General features: G+C 38.2%; 1 protein-coding gene across 4 annotated transcripts in view; it reads left to right on the top strand.

Moving 5' to 3' along the window:
* Positions 1–23,116, top strand: part of Creb5 (cAMP responsive element binding protein 5) — a 402,319-nt gene that overhangs the window by 77,687 nt on the left and 301,516 nt on the right. For all 4 annotated transcript variants that reach the window (XM_058573158.1, XM_046426059.2, XM_058573160.1 and 1 more), the window contains 2 exons: positions 1,924–2,017; positions 14,782–14,903. In XM_058573158.1, the coding sequence (XP_058429141.1) occupies positions 1,924–2,017; positions 14,782–14,903 (216 nt within the window). The remainder of the gene's footprint in view (positions 1–1,923; positions 2,018–14,781; positions 14,904–23,116) is intronic.

Here is a 23,116-nt window from a genome sequence, read left to right on the forward strand (position 1 = left end):
ATCTATAGTCTTTGAAATTGAAATGTATATTGTCAATCTTGAGGAACTAGGAAGTTCTGAATGGATTTTTTAAAAAAAATTGTCAAAAAATGGAAATGTTCAGCAGAATTGTCTTTTCTTGTATTTTTATTTGATTTTGATAAAGCAGATACTCTGTTAAGTTTAATTATTACAACATATCGATCTAAGTCAGGATAGGCTAGGATCTGTTACAATAACAAAATCACCCCAAAGCTTCTATGGCTTAAAACATAAAAAACTCATTTCTATTATAGATTGGCAGGAAGCGCTTCAAAATTGTTTAGAATTCAGAAATGTTTTTCATAATTCTTCAGAGATTTAGGATTTTTGAGTGACTACTATTTCCAGTATTGCAAGTCACCATGATACACCACTAAAAAGATGAGGGGAATAACAGAGGATCTTACACCAGTAATTTCATGCTTGCCTCTGAGTGACAGGTCACTTTCATTCATGACTAAATGTGCAGAGCTAGTCACATGACTCCATCCAACAGAATAGGGCCAGAAAATCTAGTCCCACCTCAAGACCAGAAATCAGATAGCCAAAAATATTTGGAAGCAGCATTTTTTGAGAGGGTTAAATCACAGTTTTTGGGTTCTTTTTAGTTATACATGATAGTAGAGTATATTTTGACATAGTTATATAAACATGGAGTATATCTTATCCTAATTAGGATCCCCGTCTTGTGTATGTACATGATGTGGTTATTCACTGTTGGGAGCAGCATTTTTGATAATGATAATATCATTCCCTGAAAATTAAAAATAAATAAGCATTTACTATGCAGAGAATAGGATACTAAAAATAAGCTGTCATGTTACTATAAAATTGTATGTCTACTTATAAAAAACAGATAATGGATGGATCAGGGCTTCATAAACAGAAACATACTATACAGATGTCATGGTGTACATTTGTAGTATATATGTCAAGCATGGCATATAATTCTTTCCCAAAGTCTGACATGAATCAAAATTCTTTTCTATGTCATGCATTTCTCCTACTTTGGGTTAATCTATAGATAAATGTCTAGCATACTTGTCATGCCTTAGACTTAATTTTACACTATTATGTAAAACAGTAACCACTACAGAAAAGTTCCATATGGTTTTGCAAAATTCCAGTTCCTCACAGATCTAAATCCAGTTTCTTATTTTGGATATGGTCTTCTTATGTTTATAAGAAGAAATGGGAAATTTTTAATTTTTTCATGCTGCCATTAGTAAATTTTTTGTGAACATAATAAACATTAATTTAAATGCTATTTCTTTTTAAAAAGAAAGCTGCCAGCGTCAGGCAGATATTAGGGCATGGCACATTTTTGAAATATATGTATATATAATCATGTAATGATTTTATATATATATAATTATACATATATATATATATAATTTTAATTTACCTCTTTCTGTTTTATCCTTTAGTAAAACACAAAATTTTAAAGCCTACCCTCAGATGAAACCTTCTAGTTCCTAAAGAAAAATATAATGTACTAATTAGTCAGTGCAGTTGGTTAGATCCAGGGAATAGAAGTAGAGGCCTTTTAAAAAGTTCCCAGGGAAGATGTGGGGACTCAGAGAATGATTGATAGCAAAGATCTCTTATTCATTATCAGCACTCAGCCAGATTCTGCAATATAGTTAACCCTTTGGTAAACTAATGGAAATCATGATGCATACATATATTTGAGTATAAATGAAAGAAATATCTCAGCACATTTGCTTGCTTAGAATAGTTTGTAACTTTACTCATGCTTTCATACTTTTTTCGGAACTGATTGTTTTGCTTTTGCAAGTCACATTCACAATGTTAAATAAATCTTTTTCTCTCTGATGACAAATATGTGCTACAAAACTGACTATCTCTCCTTTCCATTCCTTTTTTCTATTTGTGCCACAGCGCTTCCCAACAGAGGACCATCTGATGATTCATAGGCACAAACATGAGATGACTTTGAAGTTTCCCTCAATAAAAACAGACAATATGTTATCAGGTAAGGGGCCATCATCAAAGAAGATTTGGATGGTCAGATCAGTTCCATACAAGAATTTTATTCTCCTTTGGGTGGGCTGATTACCCCTGGCCCATTCTGTACTTTGAAAATATACATGTCTGAGGTAGAGCAGAAATGCAATCAGCTAATGTAGTGTTCACTCAAATAATTGAAGAGCTGAGGCTTCTCATTTTCTGGAATGTGAAATACTTATCACTGTGAAACTTAGTTCCATGTAAGTTTTTCTTTTTCTTTTTCTTTTTTTTTAAAATCATATACCTCCAATCATGCAACCAGTATTAATTAGGCTTTGGTAGTGCACACAGTACTGTTCTGAGTGCCTTGGAAGATGCACAGATTGATATATTTCCTATCCTCAAGGACATCATGATAGAGCATGCATGTGAAAACTTAGCTAAAATGAAGGATCATACACAATATATCAGAGGAGTATTGTTAAGAGAAAAACGCTGTGCAGCTTTAGTGGAAGGAGCTCTTTTTAGGCTGAGGTGGTCAGTGAAGCTTTCCATAGGAAACAGTACCTGCTTTGAAGTGGGAGATTAAATGAGATAATACCTGGAAACACAGCAAGTGCTCAGCAAAAGTGAGCAGAAATAAATAATGCAAATAATTACTTTAGGCCATTCCTTCCCATTTTGGGTGGCAGGGCCACTCAGGAATAGGAGTGAGGAACCTGAACTCTAGCCTGGATTCTGTCTCATTTGGCTATATGATCTTGAGCAAGTAGTTGAACTTTTCTGAACCTTGGTTTCTTTCCCCCTAAAATGGGAACAATTGCATCTGCCCAGGCTTATTGTGAAGATCCAGCCGAAAAATTCCAGAGAAAATGTTTCATAAACCCTGGCAAGGGAGTCACATAATCTCCTGTGACCCTTCTCAGGATAGAAATATGTCATCTGAACCCTGGACTTGCTGGCATCATGAAAGATATAACACATCTATGAACATGTTTTAATTGGTATCAGCAGAGAAACCAACTGCTCTGGCAGACCTGGCTCATATATTTAGTGTTTCTATGGCACTTTCATTTTCCAAGTATTTTATCATCTCAGTTATTTGTAAATCTTCGGAGAGTCGTCAGACAGGTTATTACCAGGAAGCACTCAAGGAGTGGAGCAGCTTTTCTGGGCTCACTGAACAGGGCAGGGTTTAGGGTCCTTGATCCCTGATGTGAACTCTGTGATGGTGCCAGTTTAGACATAAGTTCAGATACTCCCAGTGTCAGAGCTGTCCACACAGCTTCCAGACCTGTCGGTGATAGTAGTACAGATGTGCTGTGATTTGGAAAACCATAGAGCTTCCCTGCCCCTCTCCTCCCTCTCTCTCAGCCCCTCTATGTTTTGTTTTGAGTGAATTGGTTCTTGGGGGATAGCTTCAACTTTCCCTACAAAGGGGCAGAAACTCCAATTTGTAAGAGTTATAATAGCCTAGAAAGGTTAGGGAACATGGCCTGGCCTTTAGCTTTCAGCATTTATGATGTTCTATGGAGTCACACAGAGTATGACTTCATACTCATGTACATATGCAAGTAGCAAGGCTGTAGACTGTGCAGTTCCCAATTTTTAAAATGTTAAATTCTTCCTATATTTTCCCCATATTGAATCCCTGAAATAGACTGCCTGATGGTAGAGGATTTGGAGGTGAATATCAGGGAGTGGCAGGTGTGTAGGGAGATCTCTGCTTTAGTGGTAGGTACCAGTGTAGTGTCTTTCAGGCAGGCTGCTAACTGGTCCTACAAGGAATGCCACCTGATGATCCAAGAAAAAACAGACAAAGATATGTGAACAATCGCATGAAGCATTCTTCTAAATATTGCCTAAAATAGGAAATAGGGTTTTGATTAATCTCTTGCAGCCTTTCAGTATTTTTTACCATATCCTTATTAGTTTGTGTGGCTGTTGCTGCCAATCATGGGCAGTGTCAGGTGGAAAATCATGGGAAGAAAAGTAACTTTAATTTTCACAATGTCAAATTTAAAATGAGAAAATGAAGGGAGAAATAAACATGAGGAAAAAAAACAGTAAGAATAATGTAGTGGTTTATTTTCTTTTGCTTTCTCAAGTTTGCTGTTGGAGTGGTATGAGACCATTTCATACTCCAAATGAAATCGAGTACTAAATTTGAAAACTTGCTGCTCACTTTGCATGTTCGTCATCTCATAGGGATTTTCTTACTAGAAGGGAATGCAAAAATATTCAGTTCGGCTCCATTTCCTTGCACTTGGAGAAGTGAAGTCTACTCTGTGTAATATACTGGTGGTGTCCACACTGAGTTATAATAGACTGTCTACTGGGTGTTTTACTTTGCTATTTTACTTTGCTAGGAAATACTTCAGTGTTTACTTATCTCAAACTTCATTTTTCGTAATGATAGTTTTAACATACTAGTTTGTCATTGCAAATTTGACCATCGGGTTTATTTGTATCTATTTTGAATTTCAATTTATCAAAAACTTTGGAGTCTACTTTTATTAAAAACATATTCATTAAAATTTATTTACTTCCAGCCCTGTCTTGTGAATAGATGAGTGAAAACGAATGGTTTTATATAGCTTAAAATGTAAAATCAAGAATAAAACTCGAACCTCAAATGAACAGCACAGCAAAACTCTAAAGTCCCTCTTGGACCATATTTTTCCCAAGCAATACTCAATTACATAAAATTGCATTTCAGATGAATTGGGGTTTAGCATATGTTAAGAAGATAAAATGTAGTAGGCGTATTTATGGCTACTACATTTGCCATTTTGTTGACCTTCATTTTGAACATCACTTTATCTTTCATTAGTTACAAGTGTTGCAGTTACTGATGGTGTTAAAATGTCATAGATATAGCATTCAAGAATAAGTTTCCAAGGCTGGATGTGTAGCTCAATGGTAGAGCATTTGCCTAGCATGCATGAGGCTCTGAATTAATTCCTAGCACTGCCCCCGCTCAAAAGAAAGAAGAAGAAAGCAAAGAGAAGTTTCCAAAGATCTGAAATACTTTCATAGACTTATTGGAAGACCCATTTTACCATTTTATTTATTCCAAGTAGAGTTTGCTACTCAAAAATGACTATTACTGATCAGTAATAATTATCACAGGGTAGGATAGTAAAAGCAGAAGTCATGATATTTTATCGAAATGAGTCTGTTCTTCTGGATAGACAATAAACAAACTTCTTATTCTAAAGGGACAGAATAAGGACACAAATGGGGATGGTGGTGTTGAGTTCAGGAGGCAAAGGCTTGGACAACCCTTCCTACTTTGGTCCTATCCTTTTGAATTGGTCTGCGTGATACTGATATGATGGTTCTGTATCCTTCCCTTTAACTGTAGTTTAAAAACTTCTGATTAGAGGAAATGTCATGGTGAGCGAAGTTGGGCTCTTGGGGGTTTTAAGTGCCAAATTTGAAATAGGACTCTGAAGAGGACAATGTACTTCCTCACATAAGTTGCAAAATTACGAGCTATTACGTGACAGATCCATCAATTTGAAAACCATGGTCAAATTTTAGTATAGAAATAAAGATGATGGTGTTTGAGTTTATTTTAATGGTATAATAATTAGGTACACAGGAATTCCCAAATTTTGACTCACTTCCACTTTTTTTTTTTTTTTAAACAGGGTCATTAGGTTTTATACAGGAAAACAAAAAACAGAATGAGAATCTGTTTTTAGGTTAGGTACAGAATTTGTACCTAAACAAGCAAATTATATTCCAAATGAAAATGCAAATTGTAAAAAAAAAAGATTGAAGCACATAGCCCCTCTTTCTTATTTCTTGCCATACGTTTTGGGACCAGTGAGTTCCATCTTTCCTGTGGAGAGAGTGAGATGGGCATCCCTCAGGGTAGAGATATACATGATTGAGTGTGTGTGTGTGTGTGTGTGTGTGTGTGTGATTTAGAAGGTAATTGATTTCACTGCATGGGGAAAAAGATGAAGTTCAAAAGTGCTGAGGATTTTTCCCAAAAGGTAAAACCCAATCAACATCTCAGGTGGGAAGCCTAAGAAAGAGACGCATTGGACAAGGCCTTTAAATGCCTAATAATCCCACTCCCAGAGGTCATGGCCTGTTAATGTTGCAGGAAGTGGGTCTGTCCTTGGAGGGAAGTTGGGGCAGGCACCAGCCCAGTAGCAGAGAGAGGAGCTGAAGTTGCGCCTCTATCACATCTACATACTATTTAACAAACATTTATTGAGAGCTCACAGAGGTCATCAAGGGTGTACTGCACTGGACAAGATACTTAAGATCCCTCTTATTATGGAACACACAGTAGTAGAATGTGGAAGAATTAAACAACCACAAGACAACCCAGATAAGTGAATAAGGAGATGTTACTAGTGACACATGCCATGAAGATAAAGCTTGACAATGTGACAGCAAGTGGCCAGCAGGCCACCTCAAATCTGGTGATCAGGAAAACCTCTCTGCATTTGTGTAAAGATCTGATGTGCAGCACTAAAATCAGTGTTCCTTTGTCCCTGACTTCTGCATATAGTGAGATTGGATGGAGCAGCCCTGCAGGACAGATGTGGTACAGCTGGCTGTCTCTTAAGCTGGCATACACAGGAGAGTCCAAAGACTGTTTCTTCCTACCATTTTCCTTCCCAATTTCTCAGCACTTATCATCTGGCGCAAGTGATGATACCATCCTTCAGAGCCCAACTCTGTCCCCAGGCTAGGTCTAGAATCAGGGCCCATCTCTAGTTCCAGGCTCTAAAGCTAATTCTCACCATGGAGAAAGCGAGAACATGATTTAATGAAGTGGAGCATTTGTCTCCAAGAGACTGGTCATGATCACCCCAACAGCCCAAATCCGTTGGTCATGGCCCTTTGCTACAAACCCTATTAATAATTCATGGACATTTTAAGGGGGGAACCAGAGGGAAGGTGCCATATGTAACTCCAAATTCTTTTTAGAATCAACTGGGATATTTTTTTTAAAAAGGGATCGAGGAAATAAATAATAAATATTACACTCTCTGTCTCTCTCTCAGACACACACACACACACACACACACAGCCCATGAGCCCATGAGCCCATACTTACCTCCTCTTCTTGACAATTCCACTGACAGTAAAGGTATATAGTTACTTCCCAATGTTTAAATCATTTGCACCTTTATGGAACAGAGGGTGGTAGAGGTAGCTTGCACCAGAGGGCAGCATGATAACTGTAATGGCTACCATTTATAGTTTGCCTGTAATTGTGCCCTGTACTTTACATACACACATTATTTAATCCTCAGCACATTTTTTTCCATATGAGGAAGATGGAGAGAATAAGTAGTTTGTCCAAAGACCATATGTGTCTATGATTTTCTTACTATGTACTTAGATTTGTTGAAGTACTAAGAACATATTTTGGTTTTTGATTTGTTTGGATTTAAATATATGAATATATTTTTATATACTTTTTGAAATTGTACTGGAGATTAAACCTGGGTCATGTTACCACTTAGCTACATCTCCAGTCCTTTTAATTTAAGTTACTTAGGTCCTTGTTGAGTTGTGAACAGCTTTTTCTTATATTATTCAATAGTCTTCAAATGGAGCAAACAGTCAAAAGTCTTTAGGAGGAGATTCTGACACATTAGCATTTCAAGAAAGAAAGAGTTATTTTCCAACCAGATTGCCTCATCTATTGTGGCTAATAGAATGCAGTTGGCTGTTGGCCTTTATGGGAGTTGTCCATTTCTTATCCATGTTTCTAACTGGTCAAGCAACATAGAATTTTGAACAATTCACCTGACTACATTGGAGGCCTTGCTTTGCAATATTTTTTTATATATGAAAAATTGGCCTACAGTCTCTATTGCGCTTGGAAACTAGTCCCTCTTGACAAAGACTGTAGGAGAACTCAGGCAATTAGGAACTAAGAGGAAAACTTTAGCTTTAGCTTCTACTATTCAGGGCAGATCTTGCCTTGGGTCCCTTGGTTCACTTGGTGAGCATGATATCTTGGGTTATTAATCCTTACCAGCTCAGCCTCTCTAAAGTAAATTGAAATCCTGGCTTCATTGCTATTGGAGCATACCAGGTAGCTCATGGCTGACAGTAGGCCTGGATTACACATGGGCATGTGCTACAGTAAATGCCCTTCTCTGTGCATTTTCTTTTCCTTTTTCCCTTCCTTCCTTCCTTCCTTCAACATTTTTAGTTGTAGATGGACACAATACCTTTATTTTATTTTTTTATTTTTATGTGGTTCTGAGGATTGAACCCAGTGCCTCACACATGCTAGGCAAGTGCTCTTGCACTAAGCTATATAGCCCCAGCCCGCCGTGCATTTTCTGATTGACTCAAAAGTACTTGTAAGGACATTCAGCCCACCATTTCTCCATGTTCACAATAAATGGATTCCAGTTTACAATTTAAGAGTCTCTCTCTCTCTCTCTCTCTCTCTCTCTCTCTCTCTGTGTGTATGTGTGTGTGTGTGTGTGTGTGTGCGTGTGTGTGTGTGTCAATCTCTCCACTGGATCACCTTAGCCAGGGTGGTTTTTAAGTACCACACAGCTATTGTTTAAAAGCATATCACCTTGGTTTGCCTCATGGTAGCATTGGCTCATGGGATAGATGCAAGGGAGTGGTGATATCAGATTTATTAAGGGAATCCCGTTGCTTCCTTTGTACATTCACACTCAATAAAAGGCAGATTTATCTCAAAGAAGAAGCCTTTCTAAAATTCTGTGGAATTCTCTAAATTTTTACTGATTAAGAGTACTTACAAAGGATTATGTGTTTAAAAATTCATCTAATATCAACTATCTTGCTTAGGAATTGATTAAAATTCAGATAGGAACTAAATATTTAAAATACCTCTTAAAAGGCATTTGCTAAAAATTTACAGAGATAAATATAACTTTAAAAACAATATAAAAGTACCTAAGATTTTTTTTTAATTTAACATCATTATTTTCTGAGAACAATAACTCTTAATAAATTTACTAAAGTTGTTCTAGTTCTTTTCAGTATTGATTTGAGCCACTCTCTTGAGGAGTTCCATTTAACCATATTTTGTTGGTCAAAGCTGTGTCATTTAAATAATAAAAATGCCTTGAAACTATCCTGTAATTAGAATGGTCATGAATGCAAACTGGCCTTTATTATAACTGATCTGAATTAGTGAGACTTTTGTACTATTTCTAGCCACTATTAATTAAATATCAAAAGACATAAAATTACTTGGCATAGTTCTGATACCATAGTTGAGACCATCAGACCAATAAGAAAGAAAGTTTTGCTTAGAAAGTTAACATTGTTCTCTAGTATATGAAGGGGTTCGAAGGAACCGTGTCCCCCCTCCCAAATTGATGACTTGCTATCTAGCCTTTATTACTATGAGGAAAAGGAAACAGAAAATATAACTCAAATGTAGTTCTGAAACCAAATAAGTAGTGATTTTTTATTAAATGTAGAGTATATCAAACTTTTTTTTAAAATCAGGTTTCAGAATTTAGCCTCATGCTATACTACATTATAATAATCATACTTGCTGGGCTGAAGCAGTTGATAACTGAAAATTATTAACTTTCAGGCATAGTTTGAGATTCGGAGTTATCCCTTTCTCTTGCAGCAAATGCTACAAAAATATGCCACAAATCATGACTTCAACTTCTCCAGTTTTCTCCAGTTTTCTCAATTTTAATGTCCCTTTCCCATAATTTTACTTTGTAGCTTCCATAGCTACTATGAGCTGATGGAAATTTTTGAGAGCTGCTTTTTTCTTTTTTAAAGTAGTTTTAGCCATATATGCGTTGTCTGTTGCACTGATAATGTGTCAAAACTTATATAGTTTGAGATTTGGAGTTATCCCTTTTACTGAGATATTCCTTGCTGAAATGGAAGCACACACACACACACACACACAAAAGGTGAAGGTGCAGAATTTCCTACTCTGTACCTGGTGGGTGAATTTCTAAATCATAAAGCCAGGTTTGTGGCCCTCTTCTGGATAAATACGCAAGTAGGCTGTCAACATGGCAAGTGTTCTTTCCTTAGCTGTTCTAGTACCAGAGCTTCTAAGAAAAGACAATCCTTTTTGCATTTTAAGAAATAGACCCAGCAAGGAACCAAATACTGGAATATGACAGACTTTGCAAAGACATTTTTTAAATTATGTTTTTTTTGGGGGGGTGGGGTGGGGAGTGTACTGGGGATTGAACTCAGGGACACTCAACTACTAAGCCACACTCCCAGCCCTATTTTGTATTTTATTTAGAGATTGGGTCTCACTGATTTGCTTAGTGCCTCACTGTTGCTGAGGCTGGTTTTGAACTCGCGATCCTTCTGTCTCAGCTTCCAGAGCTACTGGGATTATAGGCATGTGCCACCATGCCCATCTTAAAATCCCTTTTAAGGCTTATCTTTTTTAAAATTAACTTTTTGTTTTTAACTGACATATAATAATCTTACATATTTATGGAGTACAGTGTGATATTTCAGTTCATGTAGTACATGTGATGATCAGATTAGGGTAACTGGCATGTCCATCATATTAAACATGTTTCACTTATTTGTGTTGGAAACATTCAAAGTCCTCTCTACTAGATCTTTGGAGATACACAACAAATTGTTGTCACCCATAGTTATCCTATTGTGCTATAGAACATTAGGAGTTACTCCCTCTATCCAACTGTACCCCCATCCTGTTAACCATTCTTTTTACCACCCAACCTTCCCATGTTCTCTTGCTACTTCTGTGAGTTGAACTTTTCAGCTTCTCTATATAAAAGAGAACATGCAGAGTTTGATTTTGCATTCCTGACTTATTTCACTTTGCATAATATTCTCCAGCTCCATCCATGTTGCAGCAAATGCCAGGATTTTACCCTCTTTTATTTGGTACCAATCATTCTTCTCCAATTCGTAAGGGACTCCCACAGGACCACCAGGTATAGGAAGAGAAGTGGGTAAGGTTTTCTGCTGGCTCTTATACCAGGTGCTCAGGTCTCCTGGGAACCCAGTGTGCTATTTGCGAACTCTCTGGGAGAGCGGGGGAATGTGCAGGTGTTTAGGCAGCATCAATACAGGTGTATGAAACCTTTCGAGTCAGGTGAAGTTCAAATTCAAAAGTTATTAACTTTGAGGTTAGTTTGAGATTCGGAGTTATCCCTTTCTCTTATTCAGATATTCCTCCCTGAAATGGAAGCACTAAAAAAAAAAAAAAAAAAAAAAAAAAAGGAGGTGAGCATAAAACCTTAATCAATCATCTCAGCTTGGAATTCCTATTGAAACCAGTTCCTGTAAGACCTGGGAGCATCTTTTATCTCTACTGAATGAACGCTGCTTACTACAAAAGCATAAGCTATTATTATTCAGCATATAGAAATTTCTGATGCCAGAAGTCACTGGTGTGTGCTCTTGGATCTAAATAAGATAACTTTTGCAAGCATTTTGGTTTATAAACATGGATTTTAACCACTAACTTCAGGTCTAGTTCCAGTAGGAGCAGTTATTTCATATAGGTATTCATGGGACTGAGAAATTCCACCACTTTATTTAAACCATGGATAGATTGAGCTGTCCCCCTCTTTGAACATTGTACATTTCCTGGCTTGCTTGGAACTGGTACCAGGTGAGATCAAAGACAACTACAGATCCTGTACTGAATTCTAATATATGTTAAAAGCTAAGCTCTCTTTTTTGGTTCCTGTCGTAACTAGAAAGGAGAGCTCATTCACAAGAAGAAGATGAATTAAAAATTAGGAAGAGCCAAATGTGAATATAGATATGGACTTTTTTTTTTTTTTAAATATGCCGCAGCAAAGAAAATCACATTTGGTGACAATCCTAGGACCACCTTCTGGGCTTTCTGCTCTGGAGGTGGAAGCAGCTGTCTTTGCAACCCATGACCACCCTCACTCCATGGCTTTTGCTTCCTGTTACTGAAGAGGCCCAAGATGATGGGCAATGTCCTCCAAATCCCTGAACCTCCATCCAACTCCTTTGTTTGTGTATGTAGGTGTGTGCTGGTATCTGGGAATAATTTTGCTTTGGAGCAAATGAGACACTCCCCTCAGCTGCATACAGCTTGGCCCCTCACCTGCTGTCCTGCATTTAATTTCATGGACCGTCTCCTGACTCCTCTCAGAGTTCAGGAGTCTCATGGAGGCTGCTGGGGTGATTTTCTCTCTGCCTTGAATCATGGCCTGTAAGTGCTCAGTCTCTACCAAAGATGCATAGAGGAACAAAAACCTGTATGCTAAATTTCTATTGATGACAAGTGGCCTCATATTTCAGTTCTGTTTTGAGGTGTCTTCTCAGAATTATTCTTGTGAGATACTAGAGAATTGGGAGGCTTATCATGCAGCTCTATTGTATGGAGGATATAAATGGTTCCAAGAATGGTTCTATTTCAGAAAAACCATGAGATATTAGGTTAACCAATTCATGATAAAATTATGTCTCTCTCTCTGTCTCACACACACACACACACACACACACCTTTTATTTCTATTCTGTATTTGCCTTACATCTTCTAGTCAGAAAACTGCATATCTAAGCTTTACTTCTGACTTTATCACTAGTTCCCACCATTACTGATGTTCCCATTTGATGTCCTTTTAATAGTCAAATATTTCTTGGCCTATGGACAGTGACTTTTGAAGCTAACCCATTAGAGGGGTGACTTTAGAATTTATAGAATCTGAAAACTTTAGAACTTTCTTTGAAAGATAAGAAATACGAAGGACAGGAAATATGAGTAACTTCTCCAGAATCATGCTGTTTTCAAATATAGGTATCTGGATTGTCAAAATTGTCTTTTACACACATACATTAGAACCTTTTGGACCCCGGAGGGCAAAGAGCACAGAATTTAGATTGAAAAGGAATTGTGTCTGACAGTAAGCGATAACTTAGTGGTGAGATGGCTACAAGTTGTGAGACCTTCTGTGAGGAAGTTTATTTTTCAATTTAAAAAATATTATTCACCCTATTTACTTTATAGAAGTACAAGGATTCTACAGAATATGAGTGAAAATGTTTGTAAAGGACAAAGTCCTGCACAAATATTAATTTTGACTTCCATAAGCATGCAATAGTTTTATATATAAATATATAATGCATAGATATATATGTATACATCTTAATAAGTTAATTAATGTGCTAATAAAATAATTCTCAACAAAAGCCGATCTTTTCCAAATCTCATAAATGCCCAATTTATGATCATCTGTGGTTGGCTTTCTGCAGACTAACAAGACAGCTTCATATCTTGGAGATCAGGTTAAGAATAGGGAAGAATACAGATGGGATTTTTGCTGCTCTGGAATCCAAGTCAACCTTTTGGAATTTTAATGTCCCTTTCTCATAGTGAATGAAAAGCTGATTCAGTGGAGATATCCAACCATTTTCTGCTTCATGGATATTAAAATAGTCTTTCAAGCTCTGTGGATATTTACTGATTTACTGGGATTAACTACTCCACATAATTTAGAGAAGTAAATGTAGTTCTAATTGATTGTAATATAGATATTTATAGAGTGTAGGAATGGCAGATTTGTTTCAAATTCGGGGTACTCATCAGTTGCCTGGTGGTGCTGGCTTAAGAACTGTGTAGAAGGAGCTGCTGAGGCTACATGTAGGTTTGGTGGACAAATGCCACCATCAATCTGGCAGTGTCCATCATAGGCTTAGGTAGAGAAAACACATGTAACAATGGAAATAACACTGAGGCTTTGGTTGTAATCCTGGTGTCGCCATCATTTACCCAGGAGAACTGAAGCAAGACCCTCAATCACTCTGGGTCTCAATTTTTCTCATTTTGGAAAAAAAAATTATGTGGCTATCCTTCCCTCCATGAACTTTATGTCTTCTTACAAAGGCAGTTCACACATTGTTATTCTTGTCAACTCAAGTACACTTCAGTAGGCAGATGACTGTCCTTAGTGATTATAAAGGCACAATTCCACCTTACCTACCACCTAGGATCTTATGAGATTAGATTCCAGAAAATGCACATGAAAATATTTCATGAACAGCAAATGCTACAAAAATATGCCACAAATCATGACTTCAACTTCTCCAGTTTTCTAAGTAGTAAGCTCTCTAGAAAGTCAAGAATATGAAAGAAATTCTTTTCCTTTTAAAGAACATTCTCAGAACATTCTTTTGGCTACAGCAAAGGAAAATAAAATTAATAATGATATTTTTAAATGATGGAAACTGAATGTGTTTGACTTGGAACCTTTTATCATCCTTCTATGATTCTCAGAATGAGATAGAATTGCTGAAGTTTTTTCCCATTAAGAAAAAGGAACTATCATGATTGTTTGTTTCTTTTTGTTTGCTGTAAAACTTTAGAAAGTCTTTTGTTTCTTTTCTTTCTGCCCCCCTGAAGTCAGGCTTAACATTGGCACAGAAGATTTTTGGAATGATTTTAGCTAAATCATTTTCTTTCAGTTAGAAGAAGAATTAAAAAAAAAAAAAAGACAAAGTTACACAATTGTAATGCATAATCAAGTGATAAGAACTCCAGTCAAGTGGAGGGCAGCAAGGTCTTGTAAAGTTGTCCAGAGGGAGATGTGGGGGGTCCCCAAATACCACAGTCTTCCATCCATTGTATTCCTACTTTGGAGTTGATGGTTTTCTTTGCTTGTCCGCTATCATTTCACTTAAAGGACTGGGAGGTTGTGGATGAATGGCAGGCATCTTAGTAAGCCAAGGGGAAGGTGTTCATGGATTTAGTTCAGGCTTCCACTGGCTTTTGAGAAAGAGCCCCATTTATGATCACTGGGCCTCTGTTTTCAGATCAGACTCCGACCCCAACGAGATTCCTGAAGAACTGCGAGGAGGTGGGCCTCTTCAGCGAGCTGGACTGCTCCTTTGAGCACGAGTTCAGGAAGGCTCAGGAGGAAGAGAGCAGCAAGCGGGTAGGTTTGCTTAGGAGGATACCTGGAGAGGTGCTTCCCTAACACTGGCTAGAGACTTCTACACGGAAAGCAAGTGACACCACAGAGTCCATTGAAGTTGCTTGAAATAATACTTCATGTCTTTGCAAGTGTTTGTCCCTGATTGTGATAGAATCCAAAGCTTGGATAAATCATGAGAAAATAAATGTATCAAATATTAAATTAAAGCAAAAAAAAAGTTACCTGATTCTTGAAGCTGTGTGGATAAACTCACTATTTTGATTTTCAACCAGTGGTTTTATTTTGCTAAATATTTAGCATCAGCCTTACATGGGTGGTGAGCACAGAAGACAAGAGTCAAAGGGTAAGAGAACAGCTGAATCACAGCCGCAGGAGAGGGGAGTTTATCTGGTTTGGGCCCAGCTTATAACTGTGTGTGTTTCATAATCTTCCACAGATTCATAATTACTTCCTGTTTATGTTACCTGGTCAGATTTTTGAACACCTCTTGTTGGTGAAATAAATATGTTAGTTACAAGTATGGATCATTTGTTCTTAAAAATGTAAGAAATTGGGCTGGGGTTGTGGCTCAACCGTAGAGCAGTTGCCTAACTTGTGAGGTCCTGGTCTCGATCCTCAGCACCACATAAAAATAAATAAATAAGGTATTATGATCATCTACAGCTAAAAAACATTTTTTTTTAAAAAAACATATTTTTTAAAAATGTAAGAAAATCAGGCTGGGGCTATGGTTCAGCGGTAGAGCACTCACTTAGCAGCACTTATATAAAGGCCCTGGGTTCGATCCTCAGCATCACATTAAAATAAATAAATAAATAAATACATAAATAAATACAAATGTAAGAAATTCACTTTATGAAATCCTTTAGAATATATTTTATTTTTATAATAACATTGTGTGGGAATTATAAAATCACTTTACACGATGAAATAAAGAAGATGGGGTCACAGATAAAGGTGACAAGGATGCTTTTTAGTATTTTTTTGTCACTGTCATAGAGCATTACTAATGTCCACAGCATACTGAAAAACAAATTAGACACAGTCCATGAACAGAAAGTTAAAACGTGAAAAATGATTGAAAGGAAGGGCCAGCTAGGTACTCATGAATTCCAAAGTTTCAGCTGTTCCAACTGGAGAGGAAATTTTAAAAGACTGACATTTCTCTGAGTGTTTCAAAGTCTTTGAATCTTCCTCTCTGTGAAATTATAATAATCCCCCTCCACCAGATTTTTCATGTCACATTCTTACATCATGATAGGCCAGGGCTTGTATTCAGTTTGTACAGCTTTAGGGGGAAAAAATCAGAAAAAGAATTGATATAAATATAAGAGGGGTACAAAATCTCAATTCATTTTATTTATTTATAATTACTTTGCTATTTATATTTGACACTCTCGTCCACTACCCAGCTAAATGACATAGAGTGCCTTTTTCTTGTTTGAAAGCAAATACTTATATAATAAGTACCATTTACTAGGCAAATAATAAAGTTATGAGCACTTTAAAAAATTAACTTGATAAAAATACAAGGTATAATTCTATATCTCATTGCAATGGAAATATATTTTGAAAAGCCATGAAAATAGCAAAGGACAAGTAGAAAGTCTCATCTAGTAAATTTCCTCTGGTTGAATAATCAGTTTAGCTCATTTGGTAGGTTCGCTGATGTAGAAGACTGTTAGAGGAATTAAGTTTGGTCATTTCTTGAGATAATCAAAGTTGGCTTCTTAGATAAACTGAGCCATTGAAAGATGTCTGCTTGGCCCATGTTGTCTTCATGTCTGGTAGAATGGTTTTAATGCTCTTGCTTTTCCTAAAGACATTTCACCAAGAATGGTTTTGTGAAGCTCACGGTAGGGGTGTGGTTTTCAATATTCTCCATTGCATTATACATGATTTCCTATACGAAGCCAGTGTGAGGAATTCTTGCAGAACTGAATTCCAGGAAATGATTTGCTTCCCCCAAAGAACTGAAATATTTTCTCCTCCTGGACATGAGAATCGTGTAACTGGTTGTTTCTCTTTTCGCTTTGACTGCTAGGTGAACAAAAAGCCAAATTTATTGCTTAACTTGGAGAACTTTTTAGAACACTATGATGAGCCATATTTTACTTCCTCTGTGTACTAGACTTTCAGTTCTAGTTCATATTTTCTCTGGTCCTGATTTTTAATTAAAAAAATTTTTATGCTAACCATGTTTGGTGAGTTGCTGTAAATGCCTTGTGGGTTGGGAAGAAGTACAAATCATTAAAAAATTAAAATAATTAGGTAAACAACATTGAGAAAGGACTATTGCAACTGTAGAACTATGTGTTTTCTTTCTTTTAAATGCTTCTCATAGTCTGTGGGGATGATTCATGATGGGTCTGTGGGTGGCAGTCCTGCAGCCAGCATGCCCTGTGGTTTGCCTCTTAGGACGCCACAGTTTCATGCCCCAGCCTCACTTGCATGCACTAGAAGCTGGTCTGCATTTGGGCTATTGAGGCTTCCTCTTTCTTTGTCTCATTTACTCAGGTGGCCATCACTACACTAGAGGGTATCCTCTGGAGGCCTAAAGCACAGAACTCATCCAACAGCCAAATGAACCGTTGGTGGATTCTACCTAGTGTTTCTTTGGAAGCTGGAGGGTGTGCAGAAATAAAGAGTAGGAGGGATGCTCCCCAATTTGACAATACCCTTTTACCTATTCCCTGGACCATTTCTCCAGATGTGGACATCTCTGGCACACTGCCATCTCCACATACTACTTCATTTATTCTTTTGCCTCTTGAAAAAGTAGAGACACGAAGTCCTTATTCAACACATAGCTTATTAGCTACCCTGGAGTGTTATCTGCTCTTTTCCTTCTTCTCTGCTCTCAGATGGTTATTTCCTTTTAATCTGACATCTCCAGTTCTTCTGGTTTTTCTTTTTTGCCTCTGAGCCCTTTAACAAAAGACTTGCATTGGTTCATGAGCACTTTTTTTGTAAAGTGGAAGATGGATTAATTTATCTGGAGAGTTTGTTTAAAAGCGTTCTTGTTTGAAATCTCTAAGTACTTTATACACAAATATGGGGAGGATTAGAAGAAAATCCTGTTAAAGAGCAAATAGAGAATTTATCCTTGTTTAAGCCATCTAACTGCCGATTGGAGAAAATCCTGTTCTACACATTCTATAGATTATCCTGAAACCCTTTGCCCCAAACATCCCAATATGTTAAGGACAGGTCAGCAGGTCAAAAAGCCCCAATATCTGTATCAGCAGGTCAAAAAGCCCCAATATCTGTATCAATGTTACACAGAGCAGATAACATATTCCATAATTGTCTCAAAGTTTTATGTGAATGTAAACTCATAGCCTCATAACTCTTTAATAAGATCCGCCCCCCCCCAAAAAAAAGCATGTTGTAACTCACTAGCAGACATCACAAATCTCAGCTTGCCTGTGGCTAAGAACTCAGGATAGTCCATGTCCTGAAACACACAGGATACCTTTGTTCACTAATTTTTCTTTCAAGAAATATTTTCAGATGTCCACCATATGCCAGGCACTGTCCAAGGCATTTGATAAGCATACCATTGAATAAAGATGATAAACAATACAAAGAGTAAAGAAGTGAAGAATCTGTCTAACATTTCAGATGGTGATAAGTGCTATATGCAGCAGCGTGGGGCCCTGGGAGGCTGAGAGCCTGAGAGGGCATTTCTCACTGATGGACATGTAAGCAGAGATGTAGAGGAGAAGGCTGAGCCAGGTGCCTACTGGGGAGAAGAGTGTTAGGAGTTGAGAGAACATAAGTGCAAAATCCTGAGGCTGGATGACGTGCTGCATGTTGTAGGCATTGCAAAGGGGCTTCTTTGAGGGGGGGAGATGCCGATAAGGCCAAGACCTGATCCAGGAGGGCCTTGCAGGTCGTTTAAAGGGCTTTGGCTTTTACTCCAAGTGATATGGGGAGCCACAGCACAATTCTAAGCAGAGGAGTGATGGGATCTGCCTTATTGTTTTAGAAAGATCACGTTGGCTCTTGAATTGAAAGTAAGTTGTTGGAGGGCAGTGGCAGAGACAACAGTTAAGAAGATATTAAAAGAATCTAGATTGAAGATGAGAGCAGATTATCCCACAGTAGAGATGGAGGAGTTGTTAGATTCTGGATTCAGTATGAAGATAAAGGCAGCAGAATTTGCTGGGGATGGATTAGACTGGGGAGTAATAGGAAGAGTAGAATCAAGAATGAAACCAGAATTTTGGCTTGTACAACTAGAAGGATGGAGTGGTCTATGGGAGGAGCAGGTTGGGCACGGGGCGGAATTGGGAGGTTTGTTTTTAAACTAAAGTGGAGATAGTGGATCAGCAGATGGATGTACAAGTCTGGAATTCAGGGGGAAGAGAGACTGGCTGGTGTAGTAATTCCACAAGAATGGGAAAGACTTTTCTGGGCCAGAAGTAAAGGGAGTAGAGAGTTCTAAGTATAGAGATGGACAGAATCTTCCAGAATCCTCCAAGACAGAGACTTCAGTGCTCTTCAGTGTCCAGAGATGATGCAGAAGACTGTAAAGCTTGAAGAATCAAGTCAAGAAGAGAACCTAGCTCTTACGGAAACGCTGAGTAGACAATATGTGCTGATTCTGTGTTCCATATTAGAGGAGAGAAAAACAGGATTTTAATAAGAGAAAACAAAAAGAAGGGTGAATCAATCTTTTATATTTAATTACCTTTTTTTTTTTTAAAAAAAAAGAGATTGAATAATATACATCTAGGAAGCAGGAGATAACTTCAACATATAAGAGATGTTGTGTATTTGTGAGGAAGGAAGGGCAATTGAAGGGACAACAAATGAACTCCTTTGTCTTGCTGAGAGAAATATAACATTACAGCCTAACATGGTTAAAGACCTGAGATGAAAAGCATGCTGTATAAGTGCTAAGTGTTGCTATTCTCCCATAGGACCTGAATATGACTCATTATGATGCAGAAATAGCAAATTAGGACATTTCCATGCTCTAGAATTCCTGCCCAAATGATGAAAAGTGCAGTCTTTTCCCCAGAGGGTGTCGGCTGTTTAGCACATGGGAGCAAGGGACAAGCTCCAATCTTAAGATCTTGGATCCCAGCTCCATAGGAGTCACAGAAGAGGGCCTGGCCAGGTCAGCCTTGGTTCAGAAAGTAAGCTGTTCAATCTGATTCCATTCTGAACCTAGAAATCCTGTTACCTGATGTCACCAGTTCCTTGGAGAGAGAGGGTGCAGAGAGGGAGCCCCTTTGCCTTCTCACCAGCCTTGCTCCTGTGAGCCACCAGTCAGCCTGGCCATGCTGTGGGGCAGGGATGAGTGGTGCTGGATGGGAAATAAGATGTCAAGTTGAGCAAACTTGCAACAGCTGCATGTTTCCGGTTGTGTTAGCATGTTGCTTCTAAGATACTTGTGTAAAACAATCCCTTCCTCCCCCAGAACTCTAGAGAAAAAGAATATTCTGAAACTTAAACTTGGTTTTATCCAGGTTTTGAGAAGTCACTGTGTTTGCTTAATCCTAGTAGATGAGACTGTTTTTGATCTTTTCCATTTTTTATCAGCATGACTGAAAGAAAACACCCCTCCACGATGATATTGGAGATGACAACCTATTTCTTTCCCACCCCACTGGCTGGAATACCCATGGCTTGTGTTAGAAGGATTCCTCTTATCCTCCCATTTCAGCACACTGTAGATGTGAATAGCATTCAACTTCCTCCTCATAGGTTAGAATTATGCCCTCATCTTAGGTGGAATTTGATGTTGAAAGAGAATCTGGCTTGATCTTTGCATCCTACTCAGGGGAATGACTAAACCAGTGGATAAACGGGAAGCTATTTCATATGTTTTAGGTCACTGGGATTTAGAAATAATGAGTACAATCCTACCAGGGATTATTAAAGACGGTTATCCACTGCCACATATGTGGGTGAACTAGGGTGTGATCTTAAGTTCTGCCTTGACTTTAAAATAGAGTGGACAATAAAAAAAAAAAAAAAAAAAAACTCACAGGACTTTTTATTTGTTTGTTTGGAGTGGAAAATTAGGGTTTCCTAAAGCTGCAAAATGCATACTGTATTATCTTTCAAAGAGTGACCTCTTGATATCAAATGAGTTTGTGCCCACAGCTTGAAGGAATACTGATGAAGTGGATACCAGGTATTGGTTTATCATCTCCCTCTGAGAGTTGTATATTTGGATAATTTGGACCTTAACAGATGAATCCTTACCAACCGACTTTCACAGTAAAGAATTATCTTACCTCCTGAGACTGAGGACTTCCCTTCTAGGCCTAAGTTTGGAAGTTTGAAGCTCTGCCTTCAAGCCAGCCTTATAAGGCAAATCAAAAGGGGAAGGTCATGGTAGCAGTAACCGTAGATGAATATCTCCTCACCTGTGGCAGGTTTGCTTGTTCTCTGAGTTTAGTATGAATTGTTTAAATTATTTATCTCATGCTTTATTTATATTTTCTATCATATGGAAGATACTGTGGTGAAATAGAGGGAGGTCTCTACTGGATGTCCTTTTGAGAACTGATCCAAAGTTTCCAGAGGCTTCCGTCAGAATTGGAAAGTTTGTGCATTCCTGTGTCCAATGATGGGGGTTCTCCCCTGAGGTGCCCCTCAGTTGACTCCTGTTTCTACTTGATGCTACAGAGTAGAGGAGATGGTGAGAGGGGTTGGATCCAGTCTAATAGATACCATAATAATTGCTAGAGAAATCTGGTCTTTCATTTGGGAATCAGTGTTTCCTGCTCACTTATGACTGGGTATGGTAATGCCCAAAGCATTTACATATTCATGAAGCATATTCAGGTTCATATAGGACATTTTAAACATGTTATTAATGATAATTTGATTTTGGTCCCCTTAGTTAACTGAGAATAATGACAGACAGTTATACTAGTAATATTTCCCCCATTTGAAAAACAAAGAAACACAGGAGTGAGACAGAGGAGACTGGGTGGGTGGTATGCATGACTTGTTCTGGCTTTTCTCCTACCTCTGTGAAGGTCCCATCTCTGCCTCCTTGGTTTTTGGAGATATTCAGTCTCAGGTGGTTTCTGTTTACACTTTCTCTATAGAAAACCTGCAATTCTGGCAGCTTAGCACTGAACTCCACCCAGACAATTCCTTTATACACTTAGCCCTCGCCTTGCACCCAGATATTAGCCTCTAACCTCCAGTAGCACTGGACTGGTGTTCCTCCTTGAATACACCCTGCTGTTCCTGACAAAGCTGCTTGGAGGGCTATGCCCACAGACCCCACCATGTCTGAGTCCTGTTGGTATTGTCAGAGGCAGATTTTACTCACTCCCTACAGGACTCAACTTTGCTCTGTCACCCCCCTTTCCTTGCCTTCGTGTGCTCAGGAAAGAGGCCACAGATCTTCCCTTTATTTTCCATTCTTGTTACCTCATGCTCAGTCATCACCACTTCCTGCTGGGGTTATTGCTGAAGGGTTCAAGAAAGATACTTGGTTTTATTTTTGGTGGTGGTAAGGTACTGTGAATTGAACTCAGGGACACTCAACCACTGATCCACACCCCCAGCCCTATTTCGTATTTTATTTAGAGACAGGGTCTCATTGAGTTGCTCAGTGCCTTGCTTTTGCTGAGGCTGGCTTTGAACTCGTGATCCTCCTGCCTCAGCCTCCTGTGCCGCTGGGATTACAGGCCTGTGCCACCACGTCCGGCCAAGATACTTGGTCTTTAGGGTAACTTTCAAGACCTAGCATTATTGTCAAATAGGGTGCATTTTAATCAAAAAGAAAAAAAACCACTAAAATGTTGAAAAGTAACAAAAACAACAAAATACAACTTTTTTCTTGAAGCTGCTTTTCCTTTCTCTCTTGTGGTTCAGTGGAAAGCCCATTGTTAAAAGGTAGAGGAGTTGGTGCCGGATGTGCACTGGAAGCTTGATCAACATAGCATCTGCTGTATTTTACTACATACTGCATCATCATGTGGTCAACCAGGTCCTGTTTCTAGAACATTCTATTCATGAAACATATCTTAAAAGATCAAAGGTCAGAGTTGGCTAAAAAAAGCGACCAGGGGGAAAAAAAGTAGCCCAAAACTCAGCAGAACCCTGGAGCTCCACAGGCAACATGGTCAGCTCAGAGCAGCCTGCAGTGCCTGCTCACTGGCTCTACCCTGCCTTCCCATCAGGCGGCCTGACTGTAGCTGAAAATTAGTGCAATTGAATTATTTGGCTGGAAT

The sequence above is a fragment of the Marmota monax genome, unplaced genomic scaffold (assembly GCF_021218885.2).
Source record: "Marmota monax isolate L192 unplaced genomic scaffold, Marmota_monax_Labrador192_F-V1.1 WCK01_AAM20220418_F8-fsc00133, whole genome shotgun sequence".
Lineage (NCBI taxonomy): Eukaryota > Metazoa > Chordata > Mammalia > Rodentia > Sciuridae > Marmota > Marmota monax.